The 23,171-nt window shown below is 40.6% G+C and overlaps 2 protein-coding genes and 1 non-coding gene across 4 annotated transcripts in view; all 3 read right to left on the reverse strand.

Annotated features, from left to right (window-relative positions):
• The window catches only part of LOC122548488 (TOG array regulator of axonemal microtubules protein 2-like), a 126,994-nt gene extending 110,365 nt beyond the window's left edge, over positions 1-16,629 (reverse strand). For both annotated transcript variants that reach the window (XM_043687207.1, XM_043687206.1), the window contains exon 1: positions 16,027-16,629. In XM_043687207.1, coding sequence (XP_043543142.1) covers positions 16,027-16,073 — 47 coding nt within the window. In that variant the 5' untranslated portion in view covers positions 16,074-16,629. The remainder of the gene's footprint in view (positions 1-16,026) is intronic.
• Positions 16,630-16,902: 273 nt separating this feature from the next.
• The window catches only part of wdr43 (WD repeat domain 43), a 57,243-nt gene continuing 50,974 nt past the window's right edge, over positions 16,903-23,171 (reverse strand). Inside the window, exons 17-18 of the mRNA XM_043687212.1 lie at positions 21,847-21,902; positions 16,903-17,626 (exon numbers count right to left, since the gene is read on the reverse strand). Of these exons, the coding sequence (XP_043543147.1) occupies positions 17,504-17,626; positions 21,847-21,902 (179 nt within the window). The 3' untranslated portion in view covers positions 16,903-17,503. The remainder of the gene's footprint in view (positions 17,627-21,846; positions 21,903-23,171) is intronic.
• On the reverse strand, positions 18,433-18,564 carry LOC122548717. Its single transcript, XR_006311328.1, has one exon. It is a non-coding gene; the product is annotated as a small nucleolar RNA SNORA31 (small nucleolar RNA).

The raw sequence follows: 23,171 nt of genomic DNA on the forward strand, positions 1-23,171 counted from the left end.
TGGTGGTGGTGGTGGCTCCACAAATATCCCCATCCTCAATGATGGAAGAGCCCAGCACATCAGTGCAAAAGATAATGCTGAAGCAATCACAGCAATCTTCAGCCAAAAGTGCAGAATGGATGATTCAGCTCAGCCTCCTCCAGTGGTCTCTAACACCACAGATGCCAACTTGCAGCCAATTCAATTCACTCCACGTAATGTCAATAAAACGGTCAGAGGCACTGGATACTGAAAAAGGTATGGGACTTGACACAATTCTGGCAATAGTACTGAGGTTTTGTGCTCCAGAACTTGCCGCAAATCTGGCCAAGCTGTTCAAGTTCAGTTACAATACTGGCATCTACCCGCCAATGTGGAAAATTGCCCAATTACATCCTGTACACAAAAAGAGAATGAATTCAACCCATAGTCTACTCTCAATCATCAGTAAAGTGATAGAAGATGTCATTGAATGGCATTTTCGGTTGCTATCAAGTGGCATTCACTCAGTATTAACCTGCTTAGTGACACTCAGTTTAAGTTCTTCCAGGACCACAAACCTCCTCACCTCATCACTATCAAGGTTCAAGTGTGGACAAAAGAGCTGAATTCCAGAGAGGAGATGAAAGTGACAGCCCTTGACATCAAGGCTACTTTTGATCAAGTGCACATGAGCCCTGGCAAAACTGGAATCAATAGGAATCAGGGTGTAAACTCTCCACTGGTCAGAGTCATACCTGGCACAAAGGAAGATGGTTGTGATAGGTGGAAGGTAATCAGCTTCAGGACATCACTGCAGGAGATCCTCAGGGTAGTATCCTTGTCCCAAGCATTTTCAGCTGCTTCACCAATGACCATCCCTCAATCATAAGGTCAGAAGTGGGATGTTCGAGGATTGCACATGTTCAGCACCATTCCAGAGATACCAAAACAGCCCATTTTCACTTGCAGCAAGATCTGGACAATGCTCAAGTTCATACAGATAACTAGGAAGTAACATTTATATTACACAAGTGCCAGGTAATGACCATCTCCAATGAGAGAATCTAACCAATAAGGGTTCTGAAGAAAAGACATCTTGAGCTCAGAGTGTCAACTTTATTTATCTCTCCTCAGATGCCAGCAGACTTGGCTTTCTCCAGCATGTTTTATTTTTCATATCTCCAGCATCTGCAGTATTTCGGTTTTATGAAAAGGAGTCTAACCACCATCTTGAAGTGTAATAGCATTACCAACCAGTAAACCCCCACTACAAGATCCTGGGGTTACCAGTAGTTAGAAACTGAACTGGACGAGCCATGTATCTGCTGCTGCCACAAGAGCAGGTCAGTGGCTTGAAATTCTGCAGCAAGTAACCTAATTTCCAAAGCAAGTACATAATCTACATGGCACATTTACCTGCATGATGCTCCAATAACATTAAATAAGCTTGACACTACTGAGGATGAAGTAGGAGAAAGTGAGGGCTGCAGATGCTGGAGATCAGAGCTGAAAATGTGTTGCTGGAAAAGCACAGCAGGTCAGGCAGCATCCAAGGAACAGGATGGGCATAAGCCCTTCTTCAGGAATGAGGATGAAGTAGCCCATTGATTGGCAACCTATCCATCACCTTCATTATTCACTTCCTTTATCACTGAAGCACAGTGGTGATAGTGCATACATCTACCAAATGCACTCCAATAACTGGCCAATTGACAGAATTTTTCATAGGAACAGGAATAGGCCACTCAGTTTCTTGAGCCTGCTTCATCATTCAAGGCCTGGCTGATTTGTCCATCTCAATGCCATATTTCAAATTTACAAATTCTAGGCAGCAGATGCATGGTAACACCACAAACTGCAAGCTGGCCACCAAAAATCATGCCATCCAGATGTGGAATTGTATCAGTATTCCTTCAGTGTCACTAGGTCAAAATGCTGGCATTCCATTCTTAACACCACTCTAAATGCAATGACACCGAATGGGCTGCAGTCATTCAAGGAGGCAGCTGTCCATCTTCTTAGGGCAATTCAAGATGGATAGTTAATGCTGGTCTTGCCAATGATACCTACATGCTATGGAAACATTTTGAAAATTCTAATGGCATAGCATGCCCCAAATGTGCCCACTCAAGCAAACAAGACTATTGACATATCCATTTTATGTTACTGAGTTAAAATACTAGCAATTGCACAGAATCCAGTTTTAAATCAATATATTCTGTAAAGGTTGCCAGTGTAAATAAAACAAAGGAGCCAATTTGAAGTAAGAATTAGGAATTAAATTAAAACTCAGTTCCCCTAAAGGTTTTGCCAAGCTTGTTTGTGTTGAAGCAGCTCATACTTCGTGCCAGGCCAGGTTTAGCAAATAAACAAGGCGGCAAAAGGTGACTATTTGGCAATGATGCTTGGAAACATTTCCTAACTGATTGTTCAAAGTTTGTAAGGATTTTGAAGAACCTGTTCAACAACCAAAGGCCAAAAGAAAATTGCTCCCTTTGTGTTAAGTATCACTTATAAGTGATGAATCCAGTAATCACAACACAACCCCTAATCAAACCAAAGCAAAACCCTCGTCTATTTATAGACGCTAATCTCCTCTGAATGAGTCTTTTCTAGTGCAGATCACTGGGGAAGCTGAAGGAGTCAAAAGCAAGTTTTATTAAATGAGTTGCATCTTGGCTGACAAGTAGGACTTGGAGGTGGTGTCAGCCCAAACTATTACCAGTGTCTCTCTCAAACAGTCTTCACCCAGACAACATAAGGAATATTCAACAGGAGTAGGCCATTTGCAATATAAAAATATAGCTCCATATGTCTGTTCCTTCAGTCACCTTCCACCAAGCCTCTTGGTTTCACAGATCTTAAGCAGCAGCTTCAATCTCAGCTTTGACATTTTATTATCATCGATATTCCAGTTTCAACAGATTTTGAGGGAGTTTTGAGGATTTGTAGCATCTTGTGGGTGAAGTGTTTCTGGCTTCACCCACTAAGAACCAGAGTGCTAATTTTAACATGATTTGGGCACTCTTGTCTTGGACTGCCCAAAGTAGTTTCTCATGGATAAGGATTCGAAGAATCATTATATCGTATCTGAAGTATTAGCTTGTTTTCTCTCCCCACCAATACTGCCAGACCTGCTGTGTTTCTTCAGCATTTTATTTTTACTTTAGTTTCTTAAGAAGCTCTGTAACTTGTCAAATAAAACTTCCATTAAGCTGACAGAGACCTTCATAAGCAGCTGACAAATTACATTTTATTATAAAAGACATAAGTCAGAATGGTCTAGCAAACAATCTCACGATGATCCTCAGGAAGTCCCAGGTATGGAAAGAAAGTGGGAGGGGCATACCGAAATTGCATGATCAGTCATGATGACTATTGAATCGTGGTTCAGACTCAAAAGGGCCAAATGAGCTACTCCTGCACCTATTTTAAATGTTTTGATATTTTCTTAATGCACTTGCCCCATAAGGTAGTACAAGAGGAATATCTTGCTGCACTTATACAGGACCTTGATGAGGTCACCCCTGGAGTATTACGAGCAGTTTTAGTCTCATCTGAGGAAGATTGCTCTGGCTATGGAGGGAGTATAATGAAGGCTTACCCAGACTGATTCCTGGGATGGCATGGCTGCTGTACGAATACAGACTGGATCAATTAGGACTATGTTCACTAGCACTTAAAAGAATGAGGGGGCAATCTCATAGAAATATATACAATTCCAGCAGGACAAGACAGGGTGGATACAGGAAGGGTGTCCCCAATGGCAGGGGAGTCCAGAACCAGGGGTCACAGTTTAAGAATATGCGGTAGGCCATTTAGGACAAGGAGAAATTTCTTCACCCAAAGAGAGTGGCGAGCCAATGGAATTCTGCCACAGCACACCCTTGAGGCAAAAACACTGAACATGTTCAAGGAATTAGACAGCTCCTTGGATAAAAGGATGAAAAAGGAAAAGACAGGAACAGGGGACTGAATTGGATCAAGAAACACAGAATTGTAGTGCAGGGTCCAAGAGCTGAATGGCCTAATTCTGTTCCTAATTACCATGTTTGCATGTCGGATGCACAAAAGTAATGGCCTTTACATTGAATGTGATCACATGTATTACTCAGACATTAAATGGCTAGCCACAGCTCGATTCTGGCAGTTGGGTACCGCTTGCTCATTACAAGTTGCATATGTTTTGTCCAAATTGATGTAAACTAGCATTCAACCACTATCAACCATTCTGACATTCATCTTACAGCCCTCTTTTTTGGTTTTGCTATGCACTGCTACAGACATCACAGTAGGCCAACCTTCAATCTGCCTTCTGAGAAACTCCAGAAGGATGGCAATTGCTGAGTTGGTATGTTGCTGGCTTGATGATTTTTTTCATTTGTGGAGACATCCCTGGTATGACCAGCATTTGATTTGATTTATTGTTGTCACATGTACCCAAGTACCAATAAGAGCTTTGTTTTGTCAGCAGCACAGGCAGATCATAGCAAACAAGGACATACAGATCAGAGTGCTTAAGCAGAATGAAGCACACATTTATCACCCGTCCCTAGCTGTCCTCAGTTCACAAACAAAAATTAGGTGCATCATGAACCGATTCAGGCATGAGCATCAATTCCTTTTGGCATCTTCAGGTAGGAATCTATTTGTAACACCTTATGAATTCTTACCTTTAATTAATTGAGACTGAATTGCAGGGCTCAGGGCTACCATCGAGAACATAAGGTCAAGGTCTTCAGGAAGTATATGATCCAGAAAAGGTGAGGGGTGAGAAAACACATCAGATATCACAAGAATCAGGAGGTAAGAATGCAAAAGAAGGAGTTGGTGACCAAATTGATACTTTGGGACATACTGGAGGTACTTAGTTACATTGATCAGCTTCAAGACAATATCTCAAGATCTTGGTTCATTCCGTGTTCAACGATTGCTGCTTACACATAACATTCCACCCCAATCACACATAACATTCCACCCCAATCACACATAACATTCCACCCCAACCCCCTACATCGTGGTTAGGAAATTTCAGGTGATGCATCAGTTCTTCATTTTGGACACATGCATTGATGCTGCATCTTCTGGATCAGTGCATTCCACAGATCAACATCTTTTTCTGCAATCTTGTAATTGAATCTGAAACGATCCACAAGGCGGCATCATGTACCACACCTGGTAAAATGAATCCAGTAGATTACATTGGTGGAGGTACAGGTAAATTTCTGACGAATGTGGAAGGACCCCTTGGGGGCCTTGGACAGAGGCAAAGGGAGTAGATTTTCCTGCTTTCCATCTTGCCCTGCCACTGCAGAAGTGCAAAACCTGCACCCACACCACTCTCTCCCAACACCTGGAGGAAGATTGCCTCATATTCTGCCTTGGAACCCTACAACCACATGGGATAAATGTGGATTTCAACAGCTTCCTCATTTCCCCTCCCACATTATACCAGCCCCAAGCCTCCAATTTGGCATCGCCTTCCAAACCTATCCATTATTCCCCCTCCTCTGACCTTTCACCTTCTTCCTCACCTTCATCCACCTATCGCTTTCTCAGCTACCATCCCCCCAACTCCAGGCCCCTCCCATTTATCTCTCAGTCCTGGTCCACAAGCCTCATTCCTGATGACGTTAAGCCAGAAACGTCGATTCTCCTGCTCCTCGGATGCTGCCTGACCTGCTGTGCTTTCCCAGAAACACACTATTTGCAACTTTATCACCTGATTTGGCCACTACCTGACTCTTTACCCTCTAATTCTTCACTGATTTCTACACATCTCTACCCCTGCTTCAGCCGTTCATTGCTACTAAAACTGCCATTGGATACTTCCAGTCTCAACCATTCCAAAGCTCTCCAAGTCAGCCCTCAAGTTACATCCTCTTCAAAGTTCAGCTCATTCAAACCTCTGCTAGCTGTATCCTAACTCTCAATTACAGTCACAATTACATACCTGTTTCCTTCCATATCTCCACTGAACTACAACTCAATCTTTTACAGTTGAAAACTCCTTTACCCAACCAATCCTCTACAAGTCACCCAGTAAACAAACAGAATATCAAAATAAGCCAAAAGTCCAAAAGAAATTTCAACAAATTAACCAAGGGTGTTTGGTCAGAATAGGACCACAAGTCACAGCAGTAGAATTAGACTATTCAGTTCATCAAGTCTGCTTGTCTATTTAATGAGATCAGGGCTGATCTGATAATCTTTAAATACACTTTCCTGCCTCATGTCTGAGAGTCCTGGTTCCCAAAAAATCAGTCTCAGCCTTGGAGGTGCTTAGTGGCCCAACCTCAACAGTCCACTGTGGTGAAGAACCTCACAGAATCACAACCCTCTTCTCTCTTATTCTGACAATATGTCCTTTGGTCCCAGTCTCTCCCACAAGTCGAAATAAGCTGTTACAACTATTCTGTCAAGTCCCTCAAGAATCTTTTATGTTTCAATAAAATCGCCCCTCATTCTTCTAAATTCCAATTAATACAGGTCAACCTACTCAATTTCTTCTCATAAGTCAGTCCCTCTATACAGGTGAACCTTCTCTGGTCTGCCTACAATGTCAGTGCACCCTTGCTTAGATAAGGATCCCAAAACTGCTCACAATATTCCAGCTGAGGTCTGATTAGTGTCTTACATAGTTTTATCAAAACCATCTTACTTTTATATTATATTCCATTCCTTTAGAAATAAAGGCCAACATGCCATTTGCTTTTCTTTTACCTGTACTGGAATGTAGATTACCAGACAAAACAAGACATATTAGGATAGGTGACCAAACGTTTCTTCAAGAGGTATGTATTAGGGAGTCTCTTAAAGAGAGAGAGAGAGAAGCAGACATTCAGAAAGAAAATTAGGGTCCGAAATTAAGAGTCGAAAAAATCTTAGAGTCTCGTATTTTAAAAGGAGAGAAGTGAAGGGATTGAAGGAGGTAATGACTGGTGGCTAATAAGCCAGAAAAGCAAAATTTCACTTGCATTTATTCAGGTACTTTGATGTAGTGAAACATTGCAAAGGTCCCCTCAAATAAAAACTCAAAACATGGGAGTAATCCTGACAACCACAGAACTGGATAATAAATACATGCAACTATTAAACTATTATGTTGCTACCGAAGGAAGGTCTATCATTGAACAACTTGTTAATATATGCCAGTTTTATAACGGTGGCTTTCTGTTTTCTAACTTGCTAACCCACTCTCTGGTCAGAAGTGGAGCTAGTGAATCTAGTAACAGTGATCAAGCAAATGTTTTGTCTCTGCTGTCACTAAAACAAATCAGGCTGCTCGAATTTCCAAAGTGGAGGTTCAATTGCAAGCTCCTGGTGTTTGCTTTCAGTTGTGCCCTGATAAGGTACACAAGGTAACAGAGGTTTGCTACTGGCCAGTCTTGTTCTAATGACAACAGACACAAAGTCAAATAAACCAAGCATTATCTTCGCACTACTATTGAAATGTTTTTTTTAAAATACTTGCAATAATGTCTAAGGACCATCAGCAAAAATACTTCAAAGAAAATGAGAGGTATATCCAAGGAAACAGAGGCAAGATTCCCTTGTAAAATGTAAGATAAATATTTTGAAATGAAGGATTAAGAAGAGATGTGCAGTAACCAAAGAAAAGGTATTACCTGTACTTTGAGACATGGGCCACAGATGCAGAGTGCTCACCATAGACCACAGAACAACTCCAGTCAAAAGATGTGTTCACGCTATATTTGGTGTTCAAGTAACACCCTGTCGATTCAAAATGCAAAAAGCCAGGTTCTCACTGTCTGCACTATCTGCTCAACTGGGAAGGTGGAGATTTACTACACTGTAAACTCAAACTTGGCAGACTGCAGATGGTTGGCCTGGTACCAACTGGGCAACATTAGAAGTTAAGAACGTCATTCCATTAGTATCAACACTGCCTGGAAGGTGCCAAGATATTTAATATTGCATCCCTCTAGGTTACATTCCACATTTCATACCAAACAAGCTGCACTATTTACATTTTCTTTCAAAGTTGAGAAGAGTTGTGAAGGCCAAATTGAGATAAGGATTAGGATTTCAAAATCTGTAAATTATAGGAGGACCAAGATATGCCAACTTCCGCAAGCAGGCAAACAAAACTGGGCGAGTTCCTCTTGTAGAGACCCAGAACAGACATGACAGCCTCCTTCTATGCTCTAACTTTTCTTTAAAAAAAAAACTGATCATGTTTAATAAAAGACCACCACCCCAGGAATTAGTAATATCTCTCAAAGCTCAGCAACAGAAGCACCACAAGACACAACATCCGGAGGAACAAATGAGGGGAGGGCAGTTTGCCCAGTCCAGAGGCAATCAATTTTATTCTGATAAAATCAAGTATTATGTCAGTATTTTTCTCATTTATTTTTAAAAATTTGGGTCATTTTAGTAATTGCAAGATTTTATTTGTAGAAGGCAGTTTACTAACCATAGCAAAGCTTATTAAATTGGCCTTCAAGTATTTCCTATATTTCTAACTTGGGAATTTCAATTTGTTCCATAGAGAAAGGTCTTTGCCTACAAGTGAGGCAGGCACTGGAATTAAGGAGGTAGAATTGGAGAAGTCTTCACTTTTGTAAGTGTCCACAAGGTTCAAGGTTCTTGCAGACTGGGTGAACAGAAACAGAGTTGCACGGTTGGGGTGGGGGATCTGACCATGAGAGTGCAATTGCAGGAAGTAAAGAAGTGGGGGAGGGTTAATAGGAATATAGTGGCAATATGGGGAGATGATGACCTCATGACATTATCACTAGGCTATTAATCCAGTGATCCAGGTAATGCTCTGTGAACTCACGTTCAAGTCCCACCACAGCAGATGTGAATGTCGTTGGAATTCAATAAAAATCTGGAATTAAGATGAATGGTAACCATGAAACCATTGTTCGTTGTCAAAAAACTCATCTGGTTCACTAACTTCCTTGAGGAATGAATTCTTACCTAGACCGGTAAACACATGGCTCCAGATACAGAGCGATGGGGTTGACTCTTAACTGCCTTCTGGGTAATAAATGATGCCCATTTAGATAAGTGACACCCACATCCCATGAATGAATTAAAAATAAAGGGGGAATAGTATAGTTGAGACCATAGACACTGTGTCCCATGCTGGGATGGTACCCTTGTGAATTGTTTAAGTCAGACAGTAGAGACGGGTCTAAATACTGGAGGAGTGCGGAATGGCAGGGTTTGCAATGATCGTGTGGGAGGAGATGGGTTAAATCAAAAGAAACGATGAGGTAATAAAACAATTTGGCTAATGATAAGCTGAGTTAACAGGAAAGGACAGGTGTAGCAGATAAGTTAGATAATATTGCATAAATAGCTTAAAAAAATTCAAGTTAAAGGTCATGTCTTTAGATAGTGATAACATGCATGAATTGTTAGTACAGATGGAAGTAACTATTGAGACATGTGTGAAAAGTGACCATTGAGACTTCAATTATGAAATATATTGGCATGTTGAAAAGACAGGAATCTATGGAAAGTGGTGGAATCAGAGAACCAGAGTACCTAGCGTGGAAGCAGGCCATTCAGCCCAACAAGTCCACACTGACTCTCCGAACATCATCCCACCTAGCCTCATCCCCTTATTGTATACCTGTAATCTGCATCTCCCATGGCTGACGCACCTAGCCCACACATCCCTGGACGCTATGGGCAATTTAGCATGGTCAATCCACCTAACCTGCACATCTTAGGACTGTGGGAGGAAATCCACACAGAAACAGGGAGAATGTGCAAACTCCACCTAAATAGTCGTCCAAGGCTAGAATCGAACCCAGGGCTCTGGTGCTGTGAGACAGCAGTGCTAACCACTATATTAATTAAGGCCGCTATTAGTGCAGTAGTCTGAGTTTATTAGAATTTGAAAGACCAATATATAGAATCAGTTTGGGTAGAAGTAGGAAAATGGGAGGTAACTTGTTGCAGCAGTTTGTAGGTAATAGATACTCAATAATCATGGGTGACTTAATCTACATGTAGATTAGTAAAACTAGATTGGGAAAGGCAGCCCAGAAAGTATTCATATAAATGTATTCTGCAGAAAAGTACACTTCAGAACCAAACAGACAGTATTAACAACATTATGGAAAAGAGCCCATGGGAAACAATGATCACATGGCAGAATTTCACATTCATTCATGAAGTTTGGCCATTAGACTAATTTGGTTTTAAAACTAACTGAAAGCAACTATAACAGTATGAAGGCAGAGCTGGCCAAAATGAGTGGGGAAACTAGGTCAAAAGATAGTATGTTCATGGAAAACTTTTAAAGAGACATTTAATGGCACTCAACAAGATTCAACCTTGTGAAAAGAAAGGTGATTTAGAAAGGATGCATCATCTGTGGCCAAAAAAGGAAGGATAATACCAAATAGAAATGAATACGCTACAATTCTGAAAAGGCTGGCAATAAGTCAAACGTTTAGATGCATAAGGACCAGCAAAATGACAAAAAAAATTCAGGGAGAAAGTACAGTCGAGAGAAAGCTCACTAAAAATGTAAAACAGAAAGTAAGAGCTGCTATAAGTATTTAAATACGAAGAGAGTAACTCAAAATGTGTTTGCCTAGAGAGAGGGGGTCTGGGAATCAATCATGGCAATCCAGGAATAGCAGAGGTAAACAGGTATTTTGTACCCATCTTCACTTAGATAACTCTCCAAAGATTCTTGAAAATCAAGAGATGAAAGGGAGGGATGAACTTGAACTTAATCACCATCACGAGGGTTGGGTAAACTATTGATCTAAAGTTTGACTAGCCTCCATGACCAATAGGGATAGATCATTTGAATATAAATAAATGGCTTCTGAGATAGTGGAGGCATTGGTCATTTTCTAAAATCCTCTCGATTCTGAAAGGGCTCCACAGATTTGTAAAATACCTAACTGAACAGCATTAATCAGGAAAGGAAGGAGACAGAAAGTAGAAAACAATAAGCCAATTAGCCTAACGTGTCATAGGGAAACTGATAAGTTGCAACAAAACTGCTGTAAAAATAAGAGTTTATAGTACAAGGAGTAACCATATTCACTTGGATAAAGTAATGATTGATTAGTAAATTGGAAACAGTAGAGATAAATGGTTATTTTTCAGTTTGACAAGATATCCACAAGGATCATCACCGCCGGGACCTCAATTATTTATAATCAATGATTTAGATGTAATGACCAAATATATGGCAGCTCAATTTGTTGATCACACCAAGACAGGGAATAAAGTAAGCGATCAGGAGGACATAAGGTTATGGAGGTAGGTTAAATGAATGTTAAAATCTGGCAGATGAAATATAAAGTGGGAAAATATGACTTGTCCATTTAAATGCATGTGGGAGAGCCGGTGTTGGACTCAGGTGGACAAAGTTAAAAATCTCATCAACCCAACAGGTTTATTTGGAAGTACAAGCGCTGCTCCTTCATCAGGTAGCTAATGGGGCAGGACACTGAATTTATAGCAAAAAATCAAAATGTCATACAACTGATACGATGTATTGAACTAACGTAGATTGCTGTTAAGTCTTGGATCACTTAGGATGGAGATGCAGGTTTCAATTGACTAATATGTAAAATCTTTCAAGTCACAGTCCTGAGATAACTTAAGGTTTTATTTAAAAAAGACGACATCTCAGTTCAGACAATGCATTAAAGGTGTGAAGTTAGTCTGTCTGTATCCCAACCTGAAGTCAGGCTGGTTCTGTTTCCAAAGTAGGAATTTATAAAATCTCACATGGACTGACTGCCTATAGATTGCGTGCTTTTTGAATGAGAGGAGAATGCAGTACATAAAAGTGAAGAAATCTTACTGCTTCTCAACAGCATTTTAGAGATCACAACTGGAGCACCTTATACAAGTTTGGTCTCCTTAATTGAAAAACGATTATTTGTATTAGAAGGTAATGAAATATTGGCTGTTACTTCAAGGGGATTGGAGTTTAAGAGTAGGGAAGTCTTACTATACAAGGAACCGGAAAGACCACGAATGGGCTTTTGTCTGAAACGTCAATTTTCCTGCTCCTCGGATGCTGCCTGACCTGCTGTGCTTTTTCCAGCATCACTCTAATCTTGACTCTTATCTCCAGCATCTGCAGTACTTCTGCCCTGCCGACTGGGGAGACTCCATCTGGGGTACTGAAAGCAGTTTTAGTCCCCTTATTTAAGGAGAGATATAATTTCATTGGAGCCAATTCAGAGAATCAAGAGAGTTTGTAAGAATGAGACAAGATTCCTCTGAACATAAAGGATTTTTAAGGGGTCAGACAGAGGAATTGAGAGGAGTTTTCCCTCATGGGAGAGTCAAGGTCTACAAGGCATAGTGTCAGGATAAAGGGGTGCCAATTTAAGACTGAGATAAAGAGGAATCCTTCTCTGTGGGTTGAGTGCTTTTGGAACTCGCCAGAGAGAGCTAGAAGACAGAGTTTTACTGCATTTTTAAAGCTGAGATAGATTTTTGATCAGTAGGGGTATCGAGAGCTGCAGGGAAAACATAAGAAAACGATGAGGAGGAACAGCCTACTGAATGGTGGAGCAGGCTCCAGGGGTTGAATGGCCTATTGATGTTCTTTAGTCTAAGTAGTTCAGAAAAGCTTCAATTGACTCATTTGTCAGATGAAAGGTTAATAAAGAGATGGGTTAAAACAGGCAGGGCCATTATTGGTTGGTCTTAATGATTAAGAGTTGACTGATGGGGCAGTAATTGGCCAGGCTAACTTTGTCTTTGACTTTATCCTGCTTTTTGTAGACAGGACATGTATGGGCATATTTTTTTACATTGTAGAGTAGGTATCAGAATTGTAACTGTATCAAAACAGCTTGGTATGGAGCACAGCTAGTTCTGCAGTATTGGTCATAGTCATAGAGATATACAGCATAGAAACAGACCCTTCGGTCCAACTCATCCAAGTCGACCAGATATCCTAAATTAATCTAGTCCCATTTGCTCGTACTTGGCCCATATCCCTCTAAACACTTCCTATTCAGGTACCCATCCAGATGCCTTTCAAATGTTGTAATTATACCAGCCCCCACCATTCCTCATTCCGTACGTGCACCACCCTTTGCATGAAAATATTGCCCCTTAGGTCCCTTTTGAATCTTTCCCCCCTCACCCTATGCCCTCTAGTTCTGGACTTCCCCAACCCATGGAAAGACCTTGTCTATTTACCCTATCCATGTCCACTGTGACTTTATAAACCTCTTAAGGTCTCCCCTCAGCCTCCAATGCTCCATGGAAAACAACTGCAGCTCTCCATGTAGCTCAAATCCTCCAGCCCTGGCAACATCCTTGTTAAGTCTTTTCTGAACCCTTTCAGAACATTCTTCCTATAGCAGAGACTAGATTTGCACGGAATATTCCAAAAGTGACCTAACCAATGCCCTGAACAGCTGCAACATGATCTTCCAATTCCTGTACTCAATGCTCTGACCAATAAACGAAAGCATACCAAATACCTTCTTCACTATCCTATCTACCTGCAACTCCACTTTCAAGGAGCAATGAACCTGTACTCCAAGGTCTCTTTGTTCAGCAACACTCCCTAGGACCGTACCATTAAGTGTACATGTCCTGCCTGATTTGCCTTTCCAAAATGCAGCACCTCACATTTATCTAAACTTCACCTGCCACTCCTTGTGACATTGGCTCATCTGATCCAGATCCCGTTATACTAAGATGTAACCTTTGCTGCCCACTACACCTCCAATTTTGGTCTCAGCTGCAAACTTACTAAATTTGGGCGGCACAGTGGTTAGCACTGCTGCCTCACAGCGCCTGAGATCCGGGTTCAATTCCCGCCTCAGGGGACTGACTGTGTGGAGTTTGCACATTCTCCCCGTGTCTGCGTGGGTTTCCTCCGGGTGCTCCGGTTTCCTCCCACAGTCCAAAAGATGTGCAGGTCAGGTGAATTGGCCATGCTAAATTGCCCGTAGTGTTAGGTAAGGGGTAAATGTAGGGGTATGGGTGGGTTGTGCTTCGGCGGGTCGGTGTGGACTTGTTGGGCCAAAGGGCCTGTTTCCACACTAATGTAATCTAAACCTATGTGCACATCCAAATCATTTACATAAATGACAAAAAGCAGTCAACCCAGCCCTGGTCCTTGTGGCACACCACTGGTCACAGGCCTTGTCTGAAAAACAACCCTCAACTATCATCCTGTCTCCTATCTTTGAGCCAGTTCTGTATCCAAATGGCTACTTCTTCCTGTATTCCATGTTATCTAACCTTACTAACCAGTCTACGAAGAACCTTGTTGAATGCTTTTATTGAAGTCCACGTCGCTCACGTCCACCACTATGCCCTCATCAATCATCCTTGTTACTTCAAAACCTCAATCAAGTTAGCGAGACGCGATTTCCCATACACAAAGCCATGTTGACTATCCCTAATCAGCCCTTGTCTTTCCAAATACACGCACATCCTGTCTCTCTGGATTCCCTCTGACAACCTGCCCACCACCGATGTCAGGCTCACTGGGCTATAGTTCGCTGGTTCTACCTTGCCACTTTTCTTAAATAGTGGCCCCACGTTAGCCAACCTCCAGCACTTCAACTGTGACTACCGATGACACAAATATCTCAGCAAGAGGCCCAGCAGTCACTTCTCTAGCTTCCCAGGGTACACCTGATCAGGTCCTGGGCATTTATCTACCTTTACCAGTTTCAAGACATCCAGCATTTCCTCCTCTGTAATATGGACATTTTTCAAGATGTCACCATCTATTTCCCTACATTCTATTACTTCTATGTCCTTTTCCACTGTAAATACTGATGCAAAATACTCGTTTAGTATCGCCCCCATTTTCTGTGGCTCCACACAAAGGCCCTTTGAGGTGCCCTATTCTCTCCCTAGTTACCCTTTAGTCTTTAATGTATTTATAAAATCCTTAACCCGATTTGCCAAAGCTATCTTATGTCCCCTTTTTGTCCTCCTGGTTTCCCTCTTAAGTATACTCGCATTGCCTTTATACTGTAAGGATTCACTTAATCTCTGCTGAGTACACCTGACATATGCTTCTGTCTTTTTCTTAACCAAAAGCTCAATTTCTCATCATCCAGCATTCCCTATATCTGCACATTTAACAGTTAGCCATCATATAACTGGTACATTCTCCAATGGTAACTGATTTTGATCTTGGATTGGAAAACAAGCCTAATAACCCACTCAACCCTCTCCACTGCCCGTGGATTCATAATATCACATGATGCTGCATGATCCTATTAAAATGCTCTATCCACTGCTGTCTAAGCACAAGTCATAATTTCTCTCGCACTGAAATGAAAGAATTACCTCCTAATTATCAAGCTGGAGAGGGTTCAGAAGAGATTTACCAGATGCTGCAGTGTATGGAAGGTTTGAGTTATAAAGGAGGGCTGGATGGGCTGGAACGTTTTCCACTGGAACATAGGTGGTTGAGAGGCGATCTGACTGATGTTTATAAAATAAGAGGCATAGATAGAGTTAATGGTAGTTGTCTTTTCCCTAGGATGGGGGATTTCAAGACTGGATGCACATTTTAAGGTGAGAGGAGAGAGAGATTTAAAAAAGACATGAGACAATTTTTTTTTACATAAGGGTGGTTCGCGAGTGAAATGAGCTTCCTGAGAAAGTGGAGGATATGGGTACAATTGTAATGTTTGAAAGACATTTGGATAGATATAATAGGAAAGGTTTGGAGGGCCAGGAGCAGGCAGGTGAGACTAAATTAGTTTGGGATTATGTTCACGATTGGCTGATTAGACAAAAGTGTCTGTTTCCATTATGTAGGACTTTCTAAATATAATATCCACAATAATGGATAACTCAGCTCCATATGCACCAATGTAGAACATTGCATACAATATACAATCAATAATTACATTTCATTATGTGCTTATATTTTTGCTTGTACGCATCCCTGTTTTGAAAATGCAAACAGGAATAAAGGACATGAAAACACACTTCTAAAATCTATAATCCTCTCTGCAATCAAATCATATTAACACTTTAACAGCACTTAAATGTGCCATATTCACATCATTGTCAAGGTCAGCACATAGTGAGGACTAATTGAAGACCTACCTTCTAACCAGCAGTCCAACGTCGTATGTACCTCTGTCCAGGGTCATTAGAACAACACTGAATAGGTTCTATTTTATTCAAGCTCTGTGGCAACAATCACCATGGTAATAAATCATCTCTTGCTGTTCACTAATCAGAAAGCAAATTATCATGAAAAAGAGTTCAACAGCTGAACTCCCATTATCCAAACCTTCATGGGGGACTGCAGGAGTGTGAAAGAAAGTTTGCACGGTCGGCAAAATAATTCATCATGTTCATTTACAACATCAGCATCAACAGGGAAAACAAGCATGGGAATTTTAACTAGACAGTTGTGTGGAAAAACCACACAAATTTGGCTCCCTAATGGCTTGACTGCTTTTATACACAAGATGGTTCGATTTTAAATTGGGCCCAACAATCAGTATCATTGCTTCTCACAGCTCCCCAGCAAACAGGAGTGGTTCTCCAAAAATCCTAGAAATCCATAGCTGAAACCCCCATACTTAAAGATTAAAAAATTTGGAAATTAAGCATCTGAACTGGAAAGGATCAGTCTGATGAACCAAAAGGAGGGAGCTGAAATGCAGAATTAGACACAAAATGGAGGGAGAATTTGACAGACTGCCCAAATTTTCTGGGCTCATTTAAGTGAAATAAATTGAAAGAATATAAAGTAGTGTAACATGTAATTAAAAATAGCACCGATAAAACTAGCCAGGTTTCCCAATATCCCAAGACAGATCACCAACCAGGGTAAAAACTCAAACTATGTTTTAATGAGGGGTGACTCTGGGGGATTAAAGGGTAAAGGTACAATATAATGAATGCTTTTTCCAAAACTCTATTTTTAACTGAATACGGTCAATCACCTTAAAGATTATGAACACAATATTGTAAAGGAGAATCCGATTTATTCGCTTTACAAAGGAGAACACAGCATTAATTGCTGAAACCACTGATTTATAGACAAATATACATAATTCTGTCATCTCGTCAATGACTACACACTGCAACATACTAACCTGAAAACATAGGAACTAGCTGGTCAATTGCCAAAACCGAAATATCTGGGAAAATTCCCATGGTGATGCACATTTCAAATCCATACTATACCCAGATCAGGTTAAAATGCAACGGGAGTAGCCATGAATTAGCTGAGTATCTGTCCACCTTCCAAGTGATCACAAGTTACTACCACATTTCTGTTTGTGGTAAATCACTCCATGTATAAATGTGGTCCAAAAACGACCTGCACTAGAAACATGGTTGCAGAAATATATTTTTGTCAACTGTGCACTATCAATATTGTCAAATATTTCTTGGAATTCAAAGTGCACAAACAGTTCTTAACACACTGGCAGTCTGTCATTTGCTTTCCAAACTAAAAAATAAAGGAAGCTTCTGAGTGGCAAAATAAATTCAGATGCCCAGGTCAAATTCATTGGCCCAAATATGCTGAGAATGCAGTCAATATTCTTGTTTTTGTAAAATGGTTTCACTCCTCTTCACTTTCATTTCCTGTATGCATGTCCTCTCCAGAGTCTTCACTGAGTTGTTTGTCAATATGCATTTTTGGGTCATCCATTCTTTCCTCTTCCTCTTCATCCTCCCAATTCTCCTAATTTAAAAATATTGGATATGCATTACAATAATGACACAATTTCAAGTTTTTTGTTTGTAAGCATGCATGGTGGTGATACAAGGAACTGAGCAAATTTTCTTGCAATTATCTTTCATGCAACAAAATTCAACTGTACTTATGGAAACAAAAATGCAGTCTTAAAATAAGTTCTAGCCTATTTGATGTTAAGGCCTTTGCACACTTACACTGAGTTTCAGCTCAAACCTAGACTTGAGGCATTACATTTTGCCACACCTCTATTTTCAAGGCACCATGAAGTTGCAGGCTGGAAATGTTAACATACTTAAACAGGCTGGCTTTTGGTGCTCAGATGATCAGGATCGCAACCATCATCAGATTACACAGTGCAAACTCTAAGCAATGCTGCAGAGATAGCATGCAAGACCTGAATGCTCTTGATTCCAGGATTTCTTTCCACGTTTGATAAATAAACCATTATATCATTGCCCAGAGTCCCAAAAATAACCATTTCACAAATTGATGGAGAATGTGCTCACATGGGAACCTACTTAAGCAATTTTGCAACTAAAACAGAAATTGTTGAAAAAGCTCAGGTCGAGCAGCATCTGTGGCTGGATAACAGAGTTAACGTTTTGGGTCCAGTGACCCTTCCTCAGAAGCAATTTTGCACATTGCTCACAAGACAATGTACTGATTTTCTCCCAATCAATGATTTTGAGACATGGGTAACAATACCAAAGGAAAACTACTTCACTTGATAAGCAACGTCAGACTGCTACACACACCTACGATGTTTAATCTGTATCGTTCAACTCCAAGTTATATGTATTCCTCTATTCAATCTGAATTGCTATGAGATCAAACAGAAAGCGCGAGGAAATTAATCTTGCATCGAACTGTTAAAAAACCTGGAAAGCCACAGTAATCTGCTTCAGGTCTGTCAATAGATGCAACCATCTCATCTTAATCGATCAGTAGCCTTTTATAGAAAATTCAAAGGTCTCCCATCTCAAAGAATAATTTGGTCAGACTCGAAATCTAAGGAATGTAAAGTGCCTTCTCATGCCTATACTCATTCGATCTTTGTACTTGCAAAAATAAACAATTTGTGTACTTGGCCACTCAAGGAAGATGAGCAAAAAGCACTAATACTGACCTACCCAAATTCTAGTAGGGAGACAGACAGGATCAGCCAGAAACAAATGTTGAGGTAAACTTGATTTAAGTTTTTGACAGTTTAGAACTTGAGTATGTTGACAATGACCACACTTGGTGGAAGTTTTAGATTTTATAAGTTCAAGGGGAAATTCACTAACACTGCATAAGAGGAGCCAATTCGTTAGTGTCTGGACTTTGATTGGTGGAGGAATTGAGAGAGAGAGAATATACCCACTAATGCTGAACGACAGTTAACAGCCAGTCTTCGCTTATGCTTTAAATCCGATTGGTCAGTGCAATGCCAAGGAATAAACCAGAAAACAGCTGTCACTTTTGTTGTTGAAACAGGCACAGCATTTATCCTTTCCGTCCGCAAGGTCTTGTGTACTAATGTATGTAGCTTCCAGTGTGTTCAAAAGTATCATACTGTGAACATGAATGGCAATCCTAAATTGGTGGTCAGAATAATTTCTTACACATGTAAGATTATCTAACAAATGTGTGATCTGGTTGGATATGGATGTTGCAAACAGTCAAAGGGATACGCTGTTTGATACGATCTGCCAGTCTTTTGGCTTGTTGTACAGTTTACACATCTGGTATTATTGGCACTGAAATTTAGACCAGTCCATTCATTTGAGAGATAAGCAGATCATCTCTGGCTTGAAGTCAATATTCTGCTCGTAATGCTCAAACTTTTGCAATACTTAACTCTTCCTATTCATTAATTCTAGTTGAGAAATCAGCTAGGGATTCTTTAGTACTGTCAATAACAAAGCTACATTTACTGGCCAGTACATTTTGGAATTCCCACAGGGTTTCGTGCTACAGGATTGGCTTTATCAGCAACCTAGTAAGTATTGCCCAATCCATTCCTTTGTTGTACAAATGTGCTGCTGAAATAGAGCATATCAAAAGGATCCTGGGAAATAACGGCCACCCTGATAACATTATTTCTCACTGTATATTGCACACTCATGGACGGTCTTAAAGGCAGTCATGCTTGGTTCTGAACATTGCCGTCTATCTCGGATTACCCAGAGAAAGATAATGTACCTCAAGTTTGTGCAACAGATGAACCTAACTCTTTCACTCTGCAATAGCAGCACAAATGGCACTTATCACTAACAGTTTTGACTTGATGGTAGCATCCTATGTTCTCCCTAAAAGACAAATGAGTAACAGTTTATGAATTTCAGTGCTGCTATGATACAGAGGTTGTAGGCCATAGGTCCAAAAAGCTGGTGGATTATAACCAACAGCACGTCCCTTTGGCAGTTGTAATAGGCAGAGTACTGACTGCATCCAATCGGCCTGTGCTTGCAAAACTTTCAGTATCCAACATTAGACGGAATTTGCATCAATTTACCATGTGATGCCTTTATCAGAGCTAATCTCTAACCAATCAGCACATTCCTCTCATGTAACAAATGTTTCTTTTCCCCTTGAATTGATATTCTTGCAAACGTTCTGATGGGTACAAGATGGAAAGCTTCAACAATAAGACTTTTATTTAGCAACACTTATGTTAACATAGCTCTCCCTCCAAATAAAGCAGATCAAAAGGAAATCTGACGTGGCAGAAAATCATGGTCCTGCATTTCAGTTTTGTGGGTTGTAAAATAGTATATATTTCAGCACACTAAGCAAACTAAGGAATTATACACTCCAATGGCACGATATGAAATAAAACCACCGCATAGGGTCAATCACGTTATTAATGTATATACTGCAAATGCACAAGTAATTGGAATTACATTGGAATATTTCCCAAGGCTACTGAACGAACATAGAAACTGTCAGAATTCACACTGGCACAGCATAATGTGTTCTGAGCTTGGAAGTGAAAAGTGAAATGGAAAGTCTTTTTTTGTCACCGTCAGCAACATCATAACCAAGTCCATTATATTCACGTTTGACTTTGCTACAAGAAATCCCCCCAGCCCCGTTACTGGTATTTTGTCAATGGGTATATTTTACTTGATATGGTATTAATTGAATGTATGATTAAAGTGGAAAATGATTCATCATCAATACAAAGCACAGTCATCTATGCAAGGACACAAACTTATTTCAAAGGAGGAAATAAAAGAAACTTTCATCCCAATTCCACTTCAGAATTTGTACTAGTTTAGCAATTGCAATGGAAGGGATCTAAATACAATTATGAAATATTAGAGGCTTGCAGTGCCAATAGGATCTCAAAGATTGTAATATAATAAAATGCTTTCGTAACAAGGGTCTACACATCTCACCCTATTACTGAAAAGACACGAGATATATACAGAGGAACCTCGATTATCTGAATACCAATTATCCGAAAATCGGATTATCCGAAGGAGATCTCGAGGTCCTGATAGAAACATTACATCAAAGAAGTGTTTACAACAGTGAACGCGTCTTTTGTTTACAGTGATTAAACAGGCACCGCCTCCAAATGACTAACATCCTGCCCCCTCTCTCTCTTCCCACACTTCCCCTGGAGTTCTATGGAGGAGTGCACGCAGACTGTAAAAACTCCAAGCCCCAGAGGAAAGATATTTAATTAATTAACCGAATAATCGATTATCCGAACGTAATAGTGCCTGCCCATCACATTTGGATATGCAAGGTTAGTGCGGGCGTGGGTGTGTGAAAGAGAGCTAGATAGATAGATAGTATATCAGCGAAATCGCAGCAAGGAATAAATGAAACCAGTTATCTCCTTAGACTTGCCAGAACAGATACCAAAGGAAAGGTAAAAGTCAAAGTGGCAAGAAATTAAGATTATTCCAAACAGACAGAACAAACCACTGTTTCTTTTCAAGTTAAACTGACGTATAACAGGACTTCCCAAAGCAGGGAGCCCAAGTTGACTCACGAACAGAATTTTGGATTGTAACCTCTGAAGCAGCAACAGCTGCCATGGAGCTCAGACAGTATTCTAACCGCAGGACTTGTGTGCTTAGTTCTCACTGAGGGGATACAACAATTTCCAAACTTCAAAATAAAGTCACAGTGGGAATAGTCTTGACAACCACATATCTGTGACAATAAAAGGACACTTCTGCCAATGGAGGATGGTTTTCTACACTTACATCAGATTCATGATCTGCCATTAGGTCATCTTCAGAGTTTTCTTCTTCTGATGATTCTGGAACAACAGAAACAAAATAACCTCAGCTAATATCAACAATCTACAATAAAACCCACATTTTTGCAGACTCTTTTGATGAACCAAAAGGACAAAGCAGTGAGTTCCAATTGGGAAGTCACAGGAAATGAAGGGGTTGTTGGAACAGATTTAATAATATACATTGTACAGTTTTGTCTGAATTAGAATTAGAATAGAATTCCAACAGTGTGGAAACAGGCCCTTCGGCCCAACAAGTCCACACCGCCCCACCGAAGATTATCCCACCCAGTGGAATTACATTTCCCTTGACTAATGCACCTAACCTACACATTCCTAAACACTATGGGTAATTTAGCTTGGCCTATTCACCTAACTGGCATATGTTTGGACTGTAGGAGGAAACCCACGCAGACACGAGGAGAACATGTAAATTCCACATAGACAGTCACTCGAGGCTGGAATCGAACCCAGGTCCCTGGCGTTGAAGCAGCAGTGCTAACCAGTGAGCCACTATCTGCTGTATGTCTTTTCTATCGAACAAATATACTGGCAAGGAGATTTGCTAAAGCTGCTTGGGAGGATTTAAACTAGTAAAGTAGGGGATTGGGACCCAGGGAAATAGTGAGGAAAGAGATCAATCTGAGACTGGTACCATTGGGAAAGGGAGCAAGTCAAACATTCAGGGTAGGAAGGAACAAAGCAGAGAACAAGATAGGACTGATAAACTGCATTTCCGTCAATGCAAGAGGCCTAACAGGGAAGACAGGTGAAATTGGGGCATGATTAGGAACATAGGACTGGGATAACATAGCAATTACAGAAACGTAGATCAGGGATGGACAGGACTGGTGGCTTAATGTTCCATGATACAAATGCTATAGGAAGGATAGAAAAGGGGGCAAGAAAGGAGGGGGAGTGGCGTTTTTGTTAAGGCATAGCATTACAGTTGTGCTGAGAGGGGATATTCCCGGAAATACATCCAGGGAAGTTATTTGAGTGGAACTGAGACATAGGAAAGGGATGATCTCCTTATTGGGATTGTATTATAGGCACCCTAATAGTCAGAGGAAAATTGAGAAACAAATTTGTAAGGAGATTTCAGTCACCTGTAAGAATAATAGGGTGGTTATGGTAGGGGATTTTAACTTTCCAAACATTAACTGGGACTGCCACAGTATTAAGGGTTTAGATGGAGATCATTTTGTTAAGGGCGTACAAGAAAATTTTCTGATTAAGTAAGTGGACGCTCCTACTAGACAAGGTGCAAAACTTGACCTACTCATTAGT

Source organism: Chiloscyllium plagiosum, chromosome 3, assembly GCF_004010195.1.
Source record: "Chiloscyllium plagiosum isolate BGI_BamShark_2017 chromosome 3, ASM401019v2, whole genome shotgun sequence".
Lineage (NCBI taxonomy): Eukaryota > Metazoa > Chordata > Chondrichthyes > Orectolobiformes > Hemiscylliidae > Chiloscyllium > Chiloscyllium plagiosum.